The 21,734-nt window shown below is 45.3% G+C and overlaps 1 protein-coding gene across 15 annotated transcripts in view; it reads right to left on the bottom strand.

The window, feature by feature from the left end:
* The window catches only part of ULK4 (unc-51 like kinase 4), a 570,273-nt gene that overhangs the window by 242,903 nt on the left and 305,636 nt on the right, over positions 1-21,734 (bottom strand). The window contains exon 32 of one of the 15 annotated variants that reach the window (XM_042954286.1): positions 4,987-5,010. The exons of the other annotated variants lie outside the window; for them this stretch is intronic. Within the exon in view, the coding sequence (XP_042810220.1) occupies positions 5,002-5,010 (9 nt within the window). The 3' untranslated portion in view covers positions 4,987-5,001. Of the gene's footprint in view, positions 1-4,986; positions 5,011-21,734 lie in introns of those variants that run through there. 15 annotated transcript variants of the gene reach the window in all.

The raw sequence follows: 21,734 nt of genomic DNA, 5'->3' as shown, positions 1-21,734 counted from the left end.
AAAGAGAGAGAGAGAGAGAGAGAGAGAGAGGGAGAGAGGCAGAAAGAGAGGGAGACACAGAATCCGAAGCAGGCTCCAGGCTCCAAGCTGCCAGCACAGAGCCGGATGCAGGGCTCGAACTCACAAACTACAAGACGATGACCTGAGCTGAAGTCGGACGCTTAACCAACTGAGCCATCCAAGTGTCCCAAAACATTGTTGTTTTTAGGTTTCTTTTTTGTTGGTTTTCAAACAATTCATACACTGTGACCTTTGTTTAATATAAAGTGAGGGCTTTATGAAGAGCATAGTAGAGAATTCTATAGAGTTACTCTTCTCTCTTGCAGGTATATGTGCTTCCTACATGGTGTGGGGGAGAAAACAGCATGGAACAGAATCATTGTCCCTGCTCAAGATGATGTTGTGGTTCCCCAGGGGAACTAAGATAGCGATTGCTGTGGCCTAGATTATCATTTCCCCCAGAAAGAATTAAATACATGCGAAGAGCAGTTGAGAAGGTGTAAATATGAATTAAACACACTTCCATTAACTTCTATCAAGCTGAGTTATTTCATTTCTCTTAGCAACGTTAATAAGATTTGTTCTTGCTGTTCACAACCATATTAGCCTACAGGGGATAAATTATCTATTAAAAAACATCATAGTCGCTTCTTAAAGTCAGAGTAGAGGATTTCTAAGAAGGGAGAAAACAGTAGGGTAAGTATGTGGGGCCAGAGTTAGTCTTGGGCACTTCGCAAGCCTCATGCAAAGAGAAAAGGGAAACTCGAGTTTGGTTCAAAGGCCACGGGCCAGAGTTGGAAGGGAGGGATGATCCCGATGGAAGACTGGGTCCCATCGGATGCTCCTCTAGGGCACCCCATCCCCCAGCACACTATGCCTGAGCCCCAGGGTGAAAAGACTATAACGGAAGGCTAGGTAAAGACCTGATTTTTTTTTTTTTTTTTTTTTTTTTTTTTTTTTTTAATTCCCATGGCTCATGAATAAAGCAAGCAGTCTACACCACGGGCACCTCAACGCACACAAGTAAAGCCCTCTAAGGAGAGACAGAGCAGGTTATGACTGTGGCACAAGAGGGCCTGTGGCACAGGGTCAGGGGCCCAGCCACCAGCGGCCTCGGCGCTGATCTTGGCCCAGGGTGGCAGACACCCATGTGGGCCTGAACAGGGACAAAGCGTGGCTGACAGTTTTGCTGATGCGGCACTACGTGCCGGGGCCTGTATCCCAAGCATGTAACCTGCATTATCATCTCATTTAATCCTCACACATACACCCAAGTGGCTCCGGTTCTCCCCTTTTTACAGATAAGGACATGGAGGGTAGCGAGGGGAGGTGGGACTTGCCAAGAATCACCCAGCTCTTCAGTGGCGAGGCTGGGATTCGGTCTGGGCGATGGCAGAAGCCATGCCCCTCATCACCACGCGGCATCGCCTGGGGACCACAGGAACGGGGGCGGCGGGGGGGGGGGGGGGGGGGGGGGGGGTTGGAGCCACCAGCCCGTCAGCACATCCCAGCTTAACCAATACCACCTGAGGAGCCACGGGGTGAGGCGGGAGGAACTTAAAGGGCCTGGAGTAGGAGGTGGAAAGAAGCAGCCAAGTACTGAATTGGGGAAGTGCTGCAGTGCTGCCCTCCCTGTGCCACCATCACTGGCACCTGCTGGCCTCATAAAAGCCCTCACTGTGCATCACGATGCTGTAAGACACACAACCCGGGAAGCGAGATGGAGGTGCTGGTCACAACTAAAGGAAAGGAAAGAATAAGCATATTACCCGAAAGACTGAAGATACATACTCGAGCCCCCCCATCCGCAGCACCATTGCTCAGACATAGCATTAGCCTCGGCTGCTGGGTAAGAAAGGCAGCCGAGCTCATCAGAGAAGCCATCACTGACGACCCACGCAGCCACGGAAGGCAATCCTACTGCATTTTAAGATCATGACGAAAACATTTAACTCCTTTATCCATAACCCATCAATAAGCACAGCTGACCTAATTTGTGTGCCTAATGGCATAGTGTATGGACATTTAATAAACAGAGCACTTGAGAGCTCTAATAAAACACAGCATTTGCCAGTAGAGATAATTAGAATGGAAACAGCAAAATTCTGGTGTTTGGCAACATAGATGAAACAACTTCATTAAAATGTACAGCTTCAGCAAATGAAAGGCAGGGGAGCACTGGACCCTGAAGAATCAGCCTTCTCAAAACTAATTGCTTCAGTGCTTAAAGAGGACAGCTCTGAAATACCAAGGGCACAGCAAGGAAACACTACTGAAAAATGATCAGCCATCCCAAAGCAGTTTCACTGTAAACAAAGTGTTAGACTTCGTTCTAATATCTGAGGACGTAAACGGCACTAAAAGCCTTCAGATGGCCAGATCCAAGAGTTTGGCAGGGGTCTGAATAGTCAAGGCAGGAAATGCCTTTAGCGATGAAGAGTAACAGTGAACCACGGTCACTCTCTGCTGCCCTTGGTGTGGGGTCAGATCTCAAAAGACAGCAAACCGAAAGGCACCCACCAGTCCCGATGGAGGTTAGAAGCCAAGGGGAGGCTAGAAGGCAGAAGCACACACACAAGTGTTGTGAACATGGAATCTGATCTCCTGGAAATAAACACAGGACACGCCCTATTCAACACACAGTGAGATCATATTTCAGGGGAAACCCACACGTTGCACCGCAGGATGCTACTCTGCGGTGCACAAGCCTGCCCGCAGTACAAAGGTGCAGCTCTAGGACAGAGCGGGGTGTCCACTCACTGTCCCTTTTACACCTTCTCCCACACGGCTGGGTTCCTAGACAGCTGGAGCCCACAGAAGGCTCTTCAGAGCGTCCCGATGTGACAACCGTATCTGAGGGGACGAGGACACTTTTGCAGATTGCTGATTTTTCACAAGGCTGTGCCACACACCGCTCAAACTCCATGGGATCTAAACTGAACTCATCCTGTCCTTTCTCCTCACACATCCTCCTTTTGTCTGCCCACCATGCAGCCAAAGATCCTGGAATTACCCAGGGGCCAACTGCCTCGCCAACTTCCCACATCCAATCAGCAATCAAGTCCCCCTGATTCTCCCCGGGGCCCCTCTAGGAGCTCTCCTCTGCCACAGGCGGTTGCCATCTTTGGCTGGGGCTGCCACGAGCCCCCTAGTGGAGCCTCTACTTCCAGCCTTCTCTCCTCCACTGCAGACCAGGCTCCTCTTTCTCAAGTAGCAAGGCTCATCCCCATTCCTAGGGCTTAAAAGTGGGACCCGCAGGCCCAGGGAGCACATGAGAGCCCACCGTAGGCCCAAGGTGGAGGGCCATTGCTTCCCACCATCCAGATTGTCCAGAGCCCCAGGGGAATCAAAGGCCTGAAGGGAGGGGAGGCCACAAGAACCACGGGTGGCAGAAGCAAGGGCATTGTGGTTCCCGTGCTTTTGATCCCAGAGCAGCATCACGTTATGATTTTGGAAATATTCTCAGGATTTCCTGAGCCAAATCCTGACCCCCGGGGGTAAGGAACAGGGAAGGGAACAAGCTGAAGGGGCACAAATTTAAGATCAATTTCACAGGGCGCGTGGGTGGCTCAGTTGGTTAAGCGTCCAACTCTTGATCTCGGTTCCAGGTCATGATCTCATGGTTCATGGGTTCGAGCCCCACATCGGGCCCTGTGCTACTTGGGATTCTCTGTCTCCCTCCCTCTCTCTGCCCGCCCTCCTCTCTCTCTCAAAAGGGAAGAACACTAAAAAATAAATAAATAAAATGAATTTCACCCATTTACCTCATAAATGCATACAGGATTTCCTGGGAAGCAAGGCAAGGATATATGGACATCCAGAGTGGGAATGTTTGAGGCATGACGAAGTTGGGGCTGGGGTGACTATTACTGGGCATTTGCTCTGCCAGCTGCCAAACAGTCAAACAGCTCCTGGGCCCTGTGGTCAGGGCTGCTGGGGGCTTAGCGGGCTCTGAGGAGGCACTCTTCCCCGTAGGTAGCCAGACACATAGGATGCTCTCACCCTAAAAGCCTGGAGGTACAGAACGAAGTCCCTTCTTTTATTTGGGTCATCATCTTTCTGATTCAAGACATGCGAGAAAAGAATTTAAATTTTTGAATCTGACTGACAGATATTGTCGAGGCCCTCAAGCAGCAGCAAATACAAGTTCTTATTAGCAATACATTCCAGCTGGCACAGAAAGGAGGCTGTGGACCAAATGGTACCGTTTGCCAATCATATGCCGAGCTCAGCTGGAGAACTCCAGCCCTCGCTCCACACCAATGGCCGAGTGCTGCGGATGCCCCCCTGGCAGGTGAACTGTGCCGCTTGGCTTGCTCAGCCCTCCTGCCCTTTCACACCATTTAAGCTTCTAGCAGCAAGCTGCCCTCCCCCTGGCTCCCGACAGGGCGCTACGCCTCGAGACAGGCACAGCGGGTCAGAACCAGTGCCGGTCGGGCCGGAGAAACCTGGCAATGGAGACAGAGGGGAGCAGTGGGGACCAGCGTCCCCAGACGCGGGCTGCACCCCTCCCACGTGTCTGCCTGGGATGCCGATGGACGGGCTGATCTGCCCCACAACACCCTGTGTGAGCTAAACACAGGCCCGAAGGGGACAGATGAGCAAATACAGGTGTGTGTCCAGACACACAAGTCCCTCTGCCTTCCCGTTACACCCCTGCCACTGCCCAAAATAATAATCACAATGTTACCAAAATAAGGCCTTGACAAACTACCATCCCCTCTTAAAGATTCAGGCCAGGTGTCATTGGCAGCAGCTGGGGGCCGTGGGGAAGGCGGTCCTTCCCGTTGGACAGCACGGTCATCGCCTTCCCGTGCCTGACTGCATCGTAGCACCTACCGTATACGTAACGGTTGGTTCCTTCATTCCTCACCTGATCTCGAGCCCTTTGAGGGCAGAGCTGGGACTTTCGATCAAGTCCCCAGTGCCAGGAGCGGCGCCTGGTAAGCAGAGGCCTCTGGTGTATTAACGAAAAACCAATCTTGCTCGAAGTCGCTTGGGTCAATACAGCTGGGGAAGGGACAGATAGCTCATGAGAGTCTCCGTCAAGGAATGAACTTGTCACTGACCAGAAACTGCCTGCAATTAAATAACTGATAAATACTTATTGAGCAATAAAAATGACCGTCCTCCAAACGTTTAATAGGTACATACTCGCTTTTGGATATTTGCAATGAATGACAAATTCAGACCTTTTTCCTTTAACCAAAATACATCAAATCTCTCACGTGTGAAATAGTTGTCAAGGACTCACGAAGCATGTGCATCGGCATGGAAGATATACACTCCACAATTCCTGACAGACGCAGACACGGTTTTAATGGGGCTCTCCGTTAAAAAGGATCGCTCACAAATATAAAGAAGTGTCCCATTTTAAAGAAAGAAAATATTGCGTTCGGGGACTGGAAAGATCGATACATTCAACTATCACGAGACAGTTTTCAATTACGGCTTTTACTGTGGGAGTTTGCCCACGCTGGGGAGTTCACCAAGTGTGGTGCTCGCGGCTCCTGTCTCAAAGGAGTACTGGCCACGTCTGCCGGAGAAGACCGTGCCGGGAGCTGGCGAGTTTACGTGAACCTAGGGTTTCAGAGAGCAGAGAGAGATGGCGCTAGGCAGAAAGGAATCCGGGCTGAGGAAAGTCAGGGCTCCTTGGCTTGCCCCAAACCAGCAGGCAAACCTGGAGCGAAGTGAGAATCAAAGTCTCAGACTTTGGAAGAAGCTGAGAAAACTTTCTAGTTCAATCTTTTGATTTTAAAGATAAAACAACTGAGGCCCCAGAAGAGAAAAGAAGGAGCAGGAGAAGGTGTCTTCCTTCTCCACCACCTCACTCTGTCCTCACACTTCTAAAAATCACATCAGGGCATGCAGAGTCAAGTAGGCAGCTTTACAAACGTTGTTATTGTTTTGCAAACACTGGAATAATAATATAGACACCGGTCCCTGGAGCTACAGATTCAGTTGACCTTAATTAACACCTCTCCACTAGGTCAGCAAGTGGTAGGTGGGCTATTCCTGAGGACATGATGCCTACTGACCCCCCCCCCACCCCAAAAGCACACGCTGTCTGGATCCCATTGGGTTTTTCAACCAGTTTTTGTTACACAGGGCTGCCTCTAAAGTGGCAGTGAGAGCCTAGCCATCTCACGGTCTGAATTGAAATTTTAAACAAGGAGCACCGTTTTCCAATAAGTTATTCTGAGCAAGGAACAAATCAGACAGCAGGGAAACTGCAAACACACACACTGGATGTTTACCAACGAGCAGCACAACGCGGCCCGGATCTTTGTCACTCACCCTGGAATTTGGTGCACTCGGTATTTTAGGCATGATCACACTTCTGTTCTCAATCTCCATTAACAGAGGGCAATCAGCTTTCCTTTTCTTAAACTCTACTTAGATAGTAACAGTTATATTTGTATAATCACTTTGGAACATTCAATATGCTCATTTTTGGCCGCACAATGATAGAAAATATACGATCCTGGAGAATAAATTGGTTGTGACGGGATAAAAATCATCTGAGGAATTTTTCATCTATTAGATAATACAAAATGCCAGCAAAGACCCAACATAACAACTAGAACTTGAAGACACTCTAATAAATGCATAAACTGGGTAAAAACATAGAAGTGTTAACGTGGCTCATGCTGGACAACCGTGGGCAGGGTCAAGGGGTCTCGTGCTGGGAAAAGGTTTGAGAGAAGGGATCAAGAAACGCACAGACGCTGAGCAGAGACCAGGGTATATCTTGGAAACACAAGAAGAATAAGGAGATTCCAGAGGAGTAAGGAGACTGACCAACTTGACCAAGAAAGAATGTGACCATATATTGGCTGGTCTCATTTCTGAAACCTAGAAGGGGACTGTGGACTATGGAGAGCTCAAATTAATTTCTTAGGTCAAGCCAGGCTGGGCATCTCCTAAGGACCTTCAGATGTCAGCTGACACCTGATCCCCCTCTTTAACATCTATTCTGGGACAAACCCCTATGGGAGTCTTGGCTGTGTGCTGGACAATCAAGGCTCTATTCATGCAGTGCCCATCTGCTCACACCCACTGCTTCTGGATCAAAGCAACAGTCCCAACAGTGCCTGGGAAGTGCCTTGAGCTTAGGATGAAAGAGAAGGGAGGAGAGGAAAGGGAAGGATACCGGGTTTTCATATTTTTAATTCTTGTACCCCAATAAACGGGCTTCAGCTTTAAGAAATTACATATCGAGATGGCGTCATTAAGTTTTCTTCACGCAGGTCAGAGAGAAAACCAGTAATCAGAATGAGTGCTAAGAATGAAGAGAGGGACAAAGGTTAGAAGGGAGAGAGACCGGAGAGGATGGGAAGGAAGAAAGGAGGGACTAATGGATTTCCTCAAGATGGAAAAGCGAGCCCAGAAAAGACAAGCTCAGGGTGCAACCCCAAGTCTACAGGTGCTAAAACGAAAAGTCTCTGTATCGCAAAGCAGCGGGTCACCTGAATTAGGAACAAAAAGTCAGTCAGCCGACACAGTCCATGTCCGGCCACTGGGTGCCTCCAAATAAAAGCTGACCAACATTTCATCGGGAGCTGCACAGAGACAACTGCTCAGGTCACTGCCTTTAGCACCGCCTGGCGTCAGCCTGGTGACACATGCCATTCTCACCAGACAGGGAGCAGAGGAGCAACTGATTCTCTTTAATGCCCAGCACTTCAAGCTCTCTCTCAATTCATGCAGCACATGGGCTGGGATCGTTTTCTTGCTATCACACTCTCACCTGGCCACCCCGCTGTGAGTTTACAGAGAAGTGGTGTCACAGCCGCTTCTGCATGTGAATTCTGATGAGCTGCAAATGAAAATATGTGTGGTCCCCTCGGCACACTGATTGACATGCGTCCTCCCTTCTGCTGGCGTGCATGACAACGGATGGGCACAGGTAGGTGAATGCTGGTGAGCCTGTGTCTGTGGGAGTTGTGCAGAGAAGGGGTGCTGATCTTTAGAAGATGCCCCTGAGCTTCTGTGACACGCATACACCATCCATAGAAGACTGGAGTTTGTCACCAATCTTAGAACCTCCCCTCTCAGGGCATGAGTAACACAGTAAACAACCAAAACAAACACACAGGTTTACACACACAAAAACCTACAGTGGAAGCTGTTGGGTACAGTCATCATAAAGACGTGACTGCCGGTTGACCCCGGTGACTGAAGGCTCCTCACCCTTGCCCTGTCCTTGGAATGTGGGTTCTGCTCGCCTTCCCCGCTCCCAGAGGCTGCTCCAAGGACACAGCCATGAGATGGCGATGGGCTGCGAACACCCGAGCGGCCAACGTGGCCGTACCCAGTTAGGGCCTCTTTCTAAACAAACTTCTAAGGTTTGGCAGGTGGCTGCACAGATCCAGTCTTGCTGCTGCCCGCCCAGGACAAGCCTCGTCCTTATGTGGGTTCCCTCTGCTTATTGAACTGCCACCTACCGAGCTGGAGTGGCCGGCCTCCTCCTTCACCTCTCCCTGCCCTTCCAGTACCAGGGTCAGTTTCAGATTTCACCCAGGAAGCTCCCTAGAGAGTTGTGAACCAAATGCAGGAGAAACAACCAACAGAACTTCAACCATGTCATCATGCTCTGAAGTGCCACAGAACGTAGGCTCCACGGGAACGACTCCAACAGCAACGGCTCTGAGCATACAAGTCTCTGTCACCAGATCCACCAAGGGCAGGGGAAGAGGCCAAAACCTCAGACAGCTAGAAACGTCCTTTCAATCCATACAGAGGACAGGGAGCCCATCCCCTCTTGTCCAGGGGGATGGAGCACCCGGCTCATCATTTCGCGTCAGCTGCCCCTTGCAGGTGCAAGAGCCGGGAGCTCCACTGGAAGCAAGCAGAAGGGAAAGCCCTGCCCCTGACACGTGCACAAGCGGGCAACCTTGTGACCTGCTGGAGGTTCAGGCCCACCTCCGAGGTCCCCTTCTGCTCCAACATCCTTTCATGCTAAACCCAAGGCTGTATCTTCCGGCAATGGAGAGAATAAAATGGAATAGGCATTGCTAAGAGAGTTATTTAAAATGAAGCCAGGAGGACATCGAGAGAGTGGGGCTCATACACATCTTCTTTCTCAAACTCTCAGATTGGTTTTTTGTTGTTTTTTTTTTGGTTGAACTCAGGTAAAAGTCAAGGCATCTACTTATGTTTTAATGCACATAGGTGGACTTTCTGTATAACATCAGCCCAGCTACCAATCACATACAGATTAACATAACTGTAGATATACCAGCACCAATGCGTCTTTTCTTCAAAACAACTTATGGAAATCTTCTCTTTCCTTTTAAAACCTCCAACCTCCTCTGTCTCCCCAGAGCACGTTTTCTATTTCAAAGCTGTATCTCCCGGATTGCAATCTCTAAGACTCCAAGTGTAAGTGCACAGTTTATTTCATAGCTTGAAGTTTTGTCTTTGTTTGACACTTCTCAAATGTTTATTTGAAAGCAAGGTAAATAATATCAAATTATGTCAAGTATCAAATGTCTATGCTTTACTGGAGTCAAACAAGACAGTTCTGCACAGTCTCAAATATTTACTTGTGGATTATAGCAAAGATCAGTCCAATGTAAGTTTTAGCACAAGACAGGCATCCCTCATCCATGCCTTCCCAATGTGCATCTGACCAATAGGTTGTGGGGTGAAACAATGTCCTCAGAGTCCTGCTTTCTTCAGCCCCCTAAAAGAATCCTAAATACTAGAAGCCACCCCAGTTACCAGAAGTCCAACGTCATCACATATATATTGGAAGAGGGGGGAGAAGAGGTATCATTACAATTTTTTAATTTTTTTTAATGCATATCCACATTAGTTAGCATATAGTGCAACAATGATTTCAGGAGATTCCTTAGTGCCCTTACCCATTTAGCCCATTCCCCCTTCCCATAACCCCTCCAGTAACCCTCTGTTTGTTCTCCGTATTTATGAGTCTCTTCTGTTTTGTCCCCCTCCCTGTTTTTATATGATTTTTGTTTCCCTTCCCTTATGTTTATCTGTTTTGTTTCTTAAAGTCCTCATGTGAGTGAAGTCATATGATGTCTGTCTTTCTCTGACTAATTTCACCGAGCATAATACTCTCCAGTTCCGTCCACGTAGTTGCAAATGACAAGACTTCATCCTTTTCGATTGCCAAGTAATACTCCATTGTATGTATATACCACACCTTTTTTGTCCATTCATCCATCGATGGACATTTGGGCTCTTTCCATACTTTGGCTATCGTGGATAGTGCTGCTATCAACACGGGGGGGGGGGGGGGGGGGGGGGGGTGCATACAGTCTTTTTAATTAGAGGTTTAACAATACAGAAAACAGAACTGACTTGGACAGAATGAATGCGAGCTCCCATATTTAAAAACAAAAAGAGGGGTTTTTTTTTTAATTTTTTTTTCAACGTTTTTTTTATCTATTTTTGGGACAGAGAGAGACAGAGCATGAACGGGGGAGGGGCAGAGAGAGAGGGAGACACAGAATCGGAAACAGGCTCCAGGCTCCGAGCCATCAGCCCAGAGCCTGACGCGGGGCTCGAACTCACGGACCGCGAGATCGTGACCTGGCTGAAGTCGGACGCTTAACCGACTGCGCCACCCAGGCGCCCCACAAAAAGAGGTTTTAATGTGAATTTGTATAAATTTGAAAATACACGCAAACACCCACGTACACAAACACATCCGGAAATCTTTACAAATACAGTAACGGTTTATTGATTATTCGTTATTTGGGGTGGTCTTCCCCGCTGATGTCCTCCTGCGTTACAGAAAACAGCCTACCCTATTTTGGAGGTACCACCCGAATCCTCTCCCCTGCACTCATTTGAACGCCATCCCTTCACCGAGCTGCCCCGAACACCAGCCGCGCCAGGCCCGCCTAGACGCCGATGCCACGTTGCGCTCCGGCAGGCACCTGCCGTCACGGGGCTTCCCACCCACTTCCCACGCAGCGGGCGCGCGGGGAGACAGACGGGGCCCAGGGGAGTACGGCCCGCCGATCAAGTCAAGCCGTGCTCCCGCACACCAGGGAGCGGGGCGCTGCTGAGCTGGCGAGACCAGGAAAGTTTGTAGGCAGGGCAGGGGCGTGGGGCCGGCCAGGGAGGACCAGCAGGCTTGAAAAGGGTCTAGGACCCGAGGAAAGACGCAAACCCAGGGACCCGGGAACCCGAGGTTGAGAGAAATGGGACATTACGAAGGCGCGCTGAGGCTGACTACTCTGAACACGTGGATGACACCTGCGGAATGCATACTAAATCTCGGCTAATGATAAGTGACTAGGTTAGTCATTTCTCTTGGATTCACTGGAGTTGAACACAAACCAGATATACTCCAACTTAAAAGAAAAAGCAACAGCAGCAACTAGAAATACGCCGTGGCTGTTCCAGACATACATCGGTTACAGGGCCACGGCACGGACTGGGCCGGGCGACCGGACATCATCCTCCTGGTTAGCTCCACGGGGCCCGCGGCCTGCTGGCTTCTCTGAACTCCTCACCTCACCTGGGACCCGTCTTCATGACCTCACCTTAGCAACTTGCTGGCACTCAGGCCCGTGGCACGGACCTCACGCTGAACCCGAAGTACCCAGAGTCTACCTCTGGCTGCAAAGGCCAGCACCCTCTCCTTCGTGACATCACGCAGAGGGCACAATGTTTTCTAGAGATGTGCCAGCTGTATGGATTCTTACCTACCCCTACCTACGAAGTTCTACCACCTGTGAAGAGCTCATACCGTTACTGATTCTGTTACCATCTACAGCTAGGATTTAGCTGTGGAAGAGCCCGAGGCTCAATCGTTTCCCCCTCGTCGGGGCATCTGCTGGTTCCGGATGAGGCAATGTGAAGATACTCGAAGCCAAAGGATAACCAGAGCAATTCTTAAAACTCCTCAGAACCTCTGCACTTGAGGGACATTCATCAGCGAGTCGCGGTTTTGTTTTCAACTCCAGAATCGAACTTCTTTTGCATGAAAGCTCTTAGATAATGACACTTATGACTTTTAAGAGATCAGGTTAGGAAGAGAATACAAGGGACTCTGGATGTGAGACGCCGATGTCAAACAGCAAAAATGAAAGAATAGCGTATCATTAGCTGTTTTTGGTTTTTAATGGAACTCACGGGCCTCCATGTGCTCCCCACGAACGCCTCAGAGCCTCCATGTGGCTGGAAACCTAAATGAAGTCTCGGAGAAGATAATGGAGCTTTAATGATGGAAACAGTAAGAAAATTAAATCTAATCATGTTCCATTAAGCATGCTCTTAGCTCCCATTTTTACTAAATTATTTTAGTATGATTTTGCCTCTGTCTATTGAAATAACCTTTTATGGCCATTTGATTTGCAAGCACAAATAAGTCTCATTTATTTTCCACTATGAAACCCTGTGGGGCTTATAAGAAGAAATGGATCATCTAAAATCTTACCCCCTGGGGGCACCTGGGTGGCTCAGTCGGTTGGGCATCCGACTTCGGCTCGGGTGATGGGCTCGCGGTCCATGAGTTCAAGCCCCGCATCGGGATCAGTGCTGACAGCTCAGAGCCTGAGGCCTGTTTCAGATTCTGTGTCTCCCTCTCTCTCTCTCTGCCCCTCCCCCACTCACGCTCTGTCTCTCTGTCTCTGAGAAATGAATAAAACCTTAAAAAAAAAATTTTTTTTAAATCTTACCCCCTCCACAATCAGGAAGTGACCAGGCAGGTGAGTACTTTGAGATTTTATATGTGTATCTGTGAGGAGAGCATTACACTAGGATTAGGATCTCATTCAGCAATAACGTATCACCTGCGAGAGAGACCATCTTCAACCAGCCACAGCTGCCATACCAGCCTTGAAGGGGAGCCACGATCGTCCCCACTTCCTGTGCTGGTGGTCACCTCACCTCCTCTGACCTTAGTCCTCATGCTCGTCCTCCTCCTCCCACTCTTGGATGGACTTTTATCATGTTTGGAGTGCTTTGTTACTACTGGCCAAAACCGCTGGAGCATTTGCTTCCAGGAGATGCTCCTACATGGCCACTTAGGTATGAGTTCTAGAATACACAGCAGCGAGTTGCAAGCAATCATGCACTCAGCCCAGGGGCACACAGACATGGAACACGGCGAAGGACGGCGGGGGTGGCTGTTCGCCCTGGGCTCTGCAGAGAACAGAATCGCCTGTCAGAATACTGCAGGTGTGGTTTTAAATATTCTTTCCAAAGCACGTTTACTTCCAACATGTGTAATGATGAAAAAGCTAGGTATAACTGGAATCACAACTTGCTAAATAGAGGGGTCTCTGGTTCAAATCCTGATCACGCCTGTCAAGAATTAGAGGACTGAGGCGATGCCTGGGTGGCTCCATCAGTTAAGTATCTGACTTCAGCTCAGGTCATGATCTCGTGGTTCGTGAGGTTGAGCCCCACGTCGGGATCTGGGCTGACAGCTCAGAGCCTGGAGCCTGCTTCGGATTCTGTGTCCCCCTCTCTCTCTCTGCCCCTCCCCTGCTCACTCTGTCTCTCTTTGTCTCTCAAAAATAAATAAATGCTAAAAAATTAAAAAAAAAAAAAGAATTAGAGGATTTAGGAGGAAAAATTCGCATTCAGCAGGAATGATAACTATGGGAAAAGAGGCTGCAAAAACGCCACCCAAGGACCAGACAGGAGTCCAAACCCATTGTTTATTCTAATTCTATTTTAAGGACTGAAAAGAAGATCAAAAAACATGACAAAGAACAAATTTATTAAACAAATGTCAACTATAGACCATAAAGTTAAATAAGGATGTAATAATTATTGACATCTGCACCGAGTATGAGAGGAATTCCCAAACCAGGAGAAGGAGAAATACACAGAAACGCACTAATAATGGGGCACTATATTCACTTCCCTCAATCTAAGATTAAGGAAAAAATCAGTAAGGTATATCTTTTACATATATGATATAGCTTATAGATATAGAGCTTACAGATAAATGCCAAATTCTGAACCCTACAGAGAATAAGAGAACAGTTTTCAAATGTTGAGAGAATTCAAGAAATGTACCACAGCATATACAAAGAAACATCAATAAATCTCCCCCAAATGGAAATTTATTCATTGGACTAATACTATAAATATAAAAAACCAAACAAGTTTTTATTAAGTGCAATTTTAAAATTCTTGAGGGAAATACAAATCAAAATTGAAAATGTTTACAAAAATAAAGATAATGAAAACGTTACATATTAGAATGCAGGAGACACTGCTAAAGCAGTTTATAAAATAAAAACATATAGCATTAAACACCACAATAAAAATGCTAAAACACAGGAAGTATTCAATTTTTAAAAGCTACAAAAAGATGAAGCTAGTGAAAGCAAGCAACAGGATGAAATTTAAAAAGATAAAAGAAGAATTTAATCGATTAGAAGATTTTTGCCTCTACTAAGATATATTAAGTCACAAAGGCCAATACTGCCTTATAATAACCAGAAAACTCCAGACAAATTATAAAATCATATTTGTAGAGACATCAGAGAGCTGTGGAAGCACCAAGAAGGAGGTAAACTAAAATTCTAGATAGTAGAGAAATTTTCCAAGGTCAACTGATAATTCCATTTCTTCTTCCAGGGTCATCTGGATGACCTCAGTACATACAGGAGGCTCCAATGTGAGAAACTCTCAAAGGTTTTAACACTCGGATGGGGCTGGAAGGATGAACAGGAAATGTAAGAGGCCTCATACCAAAGCAGCATCCCTCAAACATTTGATGGGTGCTACAGGAGGTTGATAAGATGAACAGAAAATCTGTAAAAGGTGGAGTAGAATCTCCCACAGTTGGTAGTACCTAAGAAATAATAACCATTCAGTCACCGTATGTCTTTTGATTGGAGCATTTAGTCCATTTACATTTAAAGTAATTATTGATAGGTATGAACTTACTTCCATTTTGCTCCTTGTTTCCTGGTTGTTTTCGTAGTACCTCTCTGTTCCTTTCTTCTTCTCTTGCTCTCTTCCCTTATGGTTTGATGACTTTCTTGAGTAGTATGCTTAGATTCTTTCATCTTTTTGGTATGGATACCACTAGGCTCAGATATAACATCTTGTGCATACAGCAGTCTATATTAAGTTGATGGGTGCTTAAGTTGAAACCTATTCTAAAAGTGCTAAATTGTTACACCCACTCCCTATTTTTTTAAGTTTATCTATTTTGAGAAAATTGGGGGCAGGGTCAGGGAGGGAGGGATAGAGAATCCCAAGCAGGTTCCTTGCTGTCAGTGCAGAGCAGATGTGGGGCTCAATCTCACGAACTGTGAGATCATGACCTGAACCAAAATCAAGAGTCTGGACGTTCAACCTACTGAGCCACCCAGGCACCCCTCTCCCACTCCCCATTTTACATATATGGTGTGATAATTTACATCCTTTTATTTTGTGAATCCCTTGACTGATTTTTGTAAACATAACTGATCTTACTGCTTTTGTGCTTTAACCTCCATAGTGATGTTAATCTATGCAATTTTATGGATGCACAATAAGTAATTAATCTACAACTTTTATGTGTTTGCATTTATCTGTGAAATTCTTCTCTTTCATAATCTTTTTTTTTTTACTCCTAATTATAGCATTTCTTTCCACTCAAAGAATTCCCTTTAATGTTTCTTATAAGTTTGGTTTAGTGGTGATGAACTCCTTTGTTTGTCTAGGAAACTCTTTCTCTCTCCTTCTAGTGTGTGCCTTGCTGGGTAGGGTATTCTTGCTTGTAGGTTTTTACTTTCAGTACTTCGAATATGGCATGCCACCTCCTCTGGCCTGCAAAGTTCCCACTGAAAAATCAGCTAACATACTTAAGGGGTTTCCCTTGTATGTAATGGTTTTCTTCTCTCTTCCTGCTTTTAGAATGTCTTCATTGCTACTTTTTGCCTTTTAATTATTATGTGACTTTGTGTGGACCTCCCGGAGTTGATTTTGTTGGCGGGGTGGGGGGGGGGGGGGATCTCTGTGTCTCTTGGATCTGATGTCTGTTTCCTTACCCAGATGAGGGAAATTTTCAGCTAATATTTCTTCAAATAAATTTTCTGCCCCCATCTGTCTCTTTTCAATGAGATCCCTGCAATGCGAGTGTTATTATGCGTGATGATGTCACAAAGTTCCCTTAATCTATTCTCATTTTTTGTTATTCTTTTTTCTTTTTGCTGTTCAGTTTGGTTGCTTTCCATTACTCTGTCTTCCAGCTCACTGCTGTGTTCTTCTGTATCCTCTATTCCACTACTGATTCTCTCTAGTGTATTTCTTTTATTTTGGTCACCGAGTTCTTCATCTCCAACTGGTTCTTTTTTACATTTTCTATCTCTTTGTTGAAGGTCTCAGTGAGATCCTCCACTGTTTTCTCAAGTCCAATAAGTATCTTTGGAACTATGACTTGGAATTCTCTATTAGGCATATTGCTTATTTCATTTCAGGCTTTTGCTGCGGTTTTGTTCTCTTCTTTCATTTGGAACATACTCCTCTGCCCCCTCCTTTAGTCTAACTCTCCATGTTTGTTATTGTTACTAGGAAGGTCAGCTCTGCCTCCTCATCTTGAAAGTAGTGGCCTTATGAAGAAGCGGCCCTGTGGTGCTCTGTCACAGAATGCCCTCTGCTCACCAGAATCAGGCATTCCAGGGATGTCTCCTTAGAGAGACTGCATGCACCTTACTTCCGTGGCTGAGCTGTGTTTGTCTTCAGTCCAGTCAGCTGCAATGACCCACTCTGCCTGCTTTCGGTGCACTGGGCAGGGTTTGGTCCCGGTGCTATTAAGGGCCTGTCTGGAACCTTGGGGCCCAGACTTGCAGTTGGGTGGGAGAGGCACTCAGAACAGACACCCTCAGTCCATGTGCTGGGGCTGCAGGTGCACAGAGTTCCAGGGTGCGCTCCCTGCACTGTACCGAAAGGCTTTAATTCATCTACAACAAAGGAGGCAATGTGTACAATGAGGAAAACACGTACCTCCAACAAATGGTGTTGGCAGAACTAGACAGCTACATGCAAAAGAATGAAACTGGACCACTGTCTTACAGCACACACAAAAATAAACTCAAGATGAAGACTTAAATGTGAGACATGACCATAAAACTCCTAGAAGGAAACATAGCCAGTAATTGCTTTGACATCAGCCTTAGCAACATTTTTCTAGATGTGTCTTCTGAGGCAAGGGAAACAAAAGTGAAAATAAGGTATTAAAAATGCACCAAATAAAAAGTTTTACATGGCAAGGGAAACCATCAAAAAAAAAAAAAAATTTGGAGATAGATAGATAGATATAGATATAGATATAGATATAAATATAGATATAGATATATATATATATATATATATATATATATATATATATATATATATATATATATCCAAGAAGGTAACCTACCGAATGGGAGAAGATACTTGTGATGATATATCCAATGAGTGGTTAATATCCAAACCATTAAAAAAAAAAAATCAAAAATTTTTCATTTTAAAAAATGGGCAGAAGACCTGAACAGACATTTTTCCAAAGAGGACATACACATGGAGGGCAGACAAACGAAAAGATGCTCAACATCACTCCTCATCAGGGAAATGCAAATCAAAACCACGATAAGCTACTGCCTCACATATGTCAGAATGGCTAAAATCAAAACGACAAGAAATAGCAAGTGATGAGAAGGACGTAGAGAAAAAGGAAGCCTCGTGCACTGGTGGCAGGAATGCAAATTGGTGCAGCCATTATAGAAAACAGTATGAAGGTTCCTCAAAAAGTTAAAAATTGAATTACCATATGATCCACTAATTCCAGTACTGGGAATTTACCCAGAGGAAACAAACGAACAATTCAAAAGATATGTGCACCCCTATGTTTACTGCAGCATTATTTACAATAGCCAAGATATGAAAGCAACCCAAATATCTATCTATAGATGAGTGAATAAAGAAAATATGGTACATTCCACATACAAGTGAAATTATATGGTATTTCTCTTTCTCTGACTTATTTCATTTAGTATAATACTCTCTGGCTCCATCCACATTATTGAAAATGGCAAGATTTCATTCTTTTTTATGGCTGAGTAATATTCCAGTGTGTGTGTGTGTGTGTGTGTGTGTGTGTGTGTATACACACACCACTTCTTTATCCATTCATTAGTTGGTGGACACTTGGGCTGTTTCCACACTTTGGCTACTGTAGATAATGCTGCTATAGATATCAGAATACTTGTATGTCTTTGAATTAGTACTCTTTTGTACTCTTTGGGAAAATACCTAGTAAATCAACTGCTGGATTATAGGGTAGGTTTTTTTTTTGTTTTTGTTTTTGTTTTTTTGCTTTATAAGGAATCTCCATACTGTTTTCCAGAGTGGCTGCACCAGTTTGCATTCCCACCAATAGTGTGAGAGGGTTCCCCTTTCTTCACATCCTCGCGAACACCTGTAATTTCTTGTGTTGTTTATTTTAGCCATTCTGACAGGTATGAGGTTATGTCTCATTGTAGTTTGGGTTTTTACGTGAACTTAAGTAACAAAATAAATGAGCAAGGGGGGAATAAAAAGAAATAGAGAGGCAAACCAGAAAACAGACTCTTAACTACGGAGAACAAAATGATGGTTCCCAGAGGGGAGGGCGGTGAGGGGATGGGTGAGAAAGATGATAGGGATTAAGGAGGCACTTCCTGTGATGAGCACCAGGTATTGTATGGAAGTGTTGACTCACTGCATTGTACACTTTAACCTAATACTCCACGGTATGTTAACTACCTGGGATTTAAGTAAAAACTTAAGAATTGGCAGTATTTCTGAAAATGGGTATGAAGACAGAGATAAAACAGAAGACCGAGTGAATATCTATTTAAAGGATATTTAGAGCCAATCGCCTCCCTGACTCGGCTCAGTGGATGGCAGCCATGTCTATACATTCCCAAGCAGAAGTCTGGGGTTTTATTCTCTGGAAAGGTCTCTGAACTGCAGGATTGCAGGCGCGGGCCCTAACGTGAACCCTAAACATAGCCCCAGCCCTAACCCCTACCCCTAACCGCTGGAGAGGTCTCTGAACTCCAGGTGCCAGGCACAAACTTTTACCCTAACCCTACCTCTAGATTTGAGAAAATGGGTTCCTGAACACACAATAAGGAAAGCTGAGAAGCAGCCTAGTTATTCTGGAGAAGACCCAAACATTTAAGAATTGGTAATACTTCTGAAAATGGGTGTGAAGGTAGAGATTAAAAACAGAAGGAATAACTGAATATTTAGAGTATTTAGAGCCCCAAGCCCCTCCTTGTGTCAGCTCGGTAGATGACCGCCACTCTATTCTCCCCCCAGCAGATGTCTGAGGTTTTATTCTTTAGAGAGGTCTCTGAACTGCAAGATACCAGGCACATACCTTTACCTTGGCCCTAACTCTAACCCTCACTCTCACCCTGGCCCTAACCCTACGTCTGAAAAAAAAAAAAAAAAAAAAAAAAAAAAAAAAAAAGATGTGGTATACATATACAATGGAGTATTACTCACCCATGGCAGGGAGGGGGAAGAAATCTTGCTATTTGCAAAAACATGGATGGAGCCAGACAGTTTTATGGTAAGCAAAATAAGTCAGAGAAAAACAAATACCATATGATTTCACTCATATGTGGAATTTAAGAAACGCAACAAAGGAGCAAAGGGGGAACAAAAGAGAGAAGCAAACCAAGAAACAGACTCTTAACTATAGAGAACACACTGATGCTTGCCAGAGGGGAAGGGGGTAGGCAGATGGGTGAAATAGGTGATGGGGATTAAGGAGGGCACTTGTCATGATGAACACTGGGTTGTCTGTAAGTGCTCTTTGTTTTTTAACGTTTATTTATTTTTGAGAGAGAAAGAGAGTCAGAGCATGAGTGGGGGAGGGGCACAGAGAGAGGGACACACAGAATCCGAAGCAGGCTCCAGGCTCCAAGCTGTCAGCACAGAGCCCGATGTGGGGGCTCCAACTCATGAACCTCGAGATCATGACCTGAGCCAAAGTGACGCTTAACCAACTGAGTACCCAGGCGCCCTGTATGTAAGTGTTGATTCACTATATTGTACAAGTGAAACTAATATTACACTGTTAACTGGAATTTAAATAAAAACTTTAAAAAAAAAAAGCACATTTATCTTGCTAAGCAAGTGAGTAATGTGTAAAATTTTTGAATCACTATATTGCACACCTGAAACTAATATAACGCTGTATATTAATTACATTTCAAAAGTACATTTGAAGAAAGAAAAGAAAAGAAAAGAGAAAAGAAAAAAGGAAACAGAAAGAAACAAACAAACCAACTGTGACTAGTCAGGAAAAGGACTCCATCCAAGCATTCACATGGGCTCCCCCTTAAGGTATTTGTCAGATTCTGAAAGTAGATGAGCATTAAGTTTGAGAACGAGGCTGGGACATCCTGAAAGATAGAGTTGATTCCCCCTGTCTTGCAGGACTGAGGGGACCGACAACTACCACGTGTTAATCAAAAGTCCAGGAAAGCCAAGCCAAAAGAACTGAACTATACCAGAATTAATTTTTTTTTAACGTTTATTTATTTTTGAGACAGAGAGAGACACAGCATGAACGGGGGAGGGGCAGAGAGAGAGGGAGACACAGAATCGGAAGCAGGCTCCAGGCTCTGAGCCATCAGCCCAGAGCCCAACGCGGGCTCGAACTCACGGACCGCGAGATCGTGACCTGAGCTGAAGTCGGACGCTTAACCGACTGAGCCACCCAGGCGCCCCTGGACTGTACCAGAATTAGAACCAAATCTTAACAGCCCTGACCCAGCTTACTCTCTAATTGGACTAAGTTGATCAGACTCTACCCCTAAACGTCTAAGAAAAAAGAGGTGGGGTCTCTCTCTGATAGAAGATATAATATCATCAGTCATCTCTATAGTGTTTACCTAAGATAGTATACAACAAAACATTGCTGGACATGTGGAGGCGCCTGGGAGGCTCGGTGGGTTGAGCGTCCGACTCTTGATTTTTGGCTCAGGTCACGATCCCAGGGTGGTGGGAAGGGCTCTGTGCTAAGCATAGGGCTCCGTGCTGAGCATACAACCAAGCTTTAGATTTTCTCTCTTCCTCGGCCCCTCTCCCCTACTTGTGCATGTGCTTTAAAAAAGAAAAAAAAAAAAAAAAAAAAAAGCTAGACATGCAAACAGGCAAGAAAATTTGACCAATATTAAGAGGGAAGAAAATGCTGGAATTACCACAGAAGGATTTCAAAATAATTATGAATAATGAAGAAAACAGTGGCAAAACAGATGGAATAAAGGGAGATTCACAGAAAGCTGTAATCTGTTTAAAAAATCAAACGGACACCCTGGAATTGAACAATTAAAAATATCTATATTAACAACATCATGGATGGGCTTGAAACGTAATTTAGATACAACTAAATCCATGCTTTGTCTTCTAGAAGATAGGTTAAAAAATAACTAAACAGAAAGGGAAAGAAATGATGGAAACAATGTTTAAGACTGTAAGTGAACATGTGGGACACTCAAAAGATCTAACAGGTAATATTTGAGCCCAGAATGAAAAGGGAATGAGCAACAATGAAGGAACAAAGCAGAAGAAATACTGAAAGAGGTAACAGCCAAGTACTTTCTGCAACTGATTAAAAAAGTATTTTAAATTAGCAAAAAAAAAAAAACCTTAACCCACAGATTCAAGAAGCTCAGTTAATCCAAAACAGGTTAAAAATAAAACACAGAAGCAGATCATAGCAAAACTGAAGAAAACCAAAGGCCAAGTGAAAATCTTAAAAG

Source organism: Panthera leo, chromosome C2 (assembly GCF_018350215.1).
Source record: "Panthera leo isolate Ple1 chromosome C2, P.leo_Ple1_pat1.1, whole genome shotgun sequence".
In the NCBI taxonomy this organism is placed as follows: Eukaryota; Metazoa; Chordata; class Mammalia; order Carnivora; family Felidae; genus Panthera; species Panthera leo.
The sequence above is the reverse complement of the archived record's forward strand: the minus strand, read 5'-3'. Positions and strand labels throughout refer to the sequence as shown.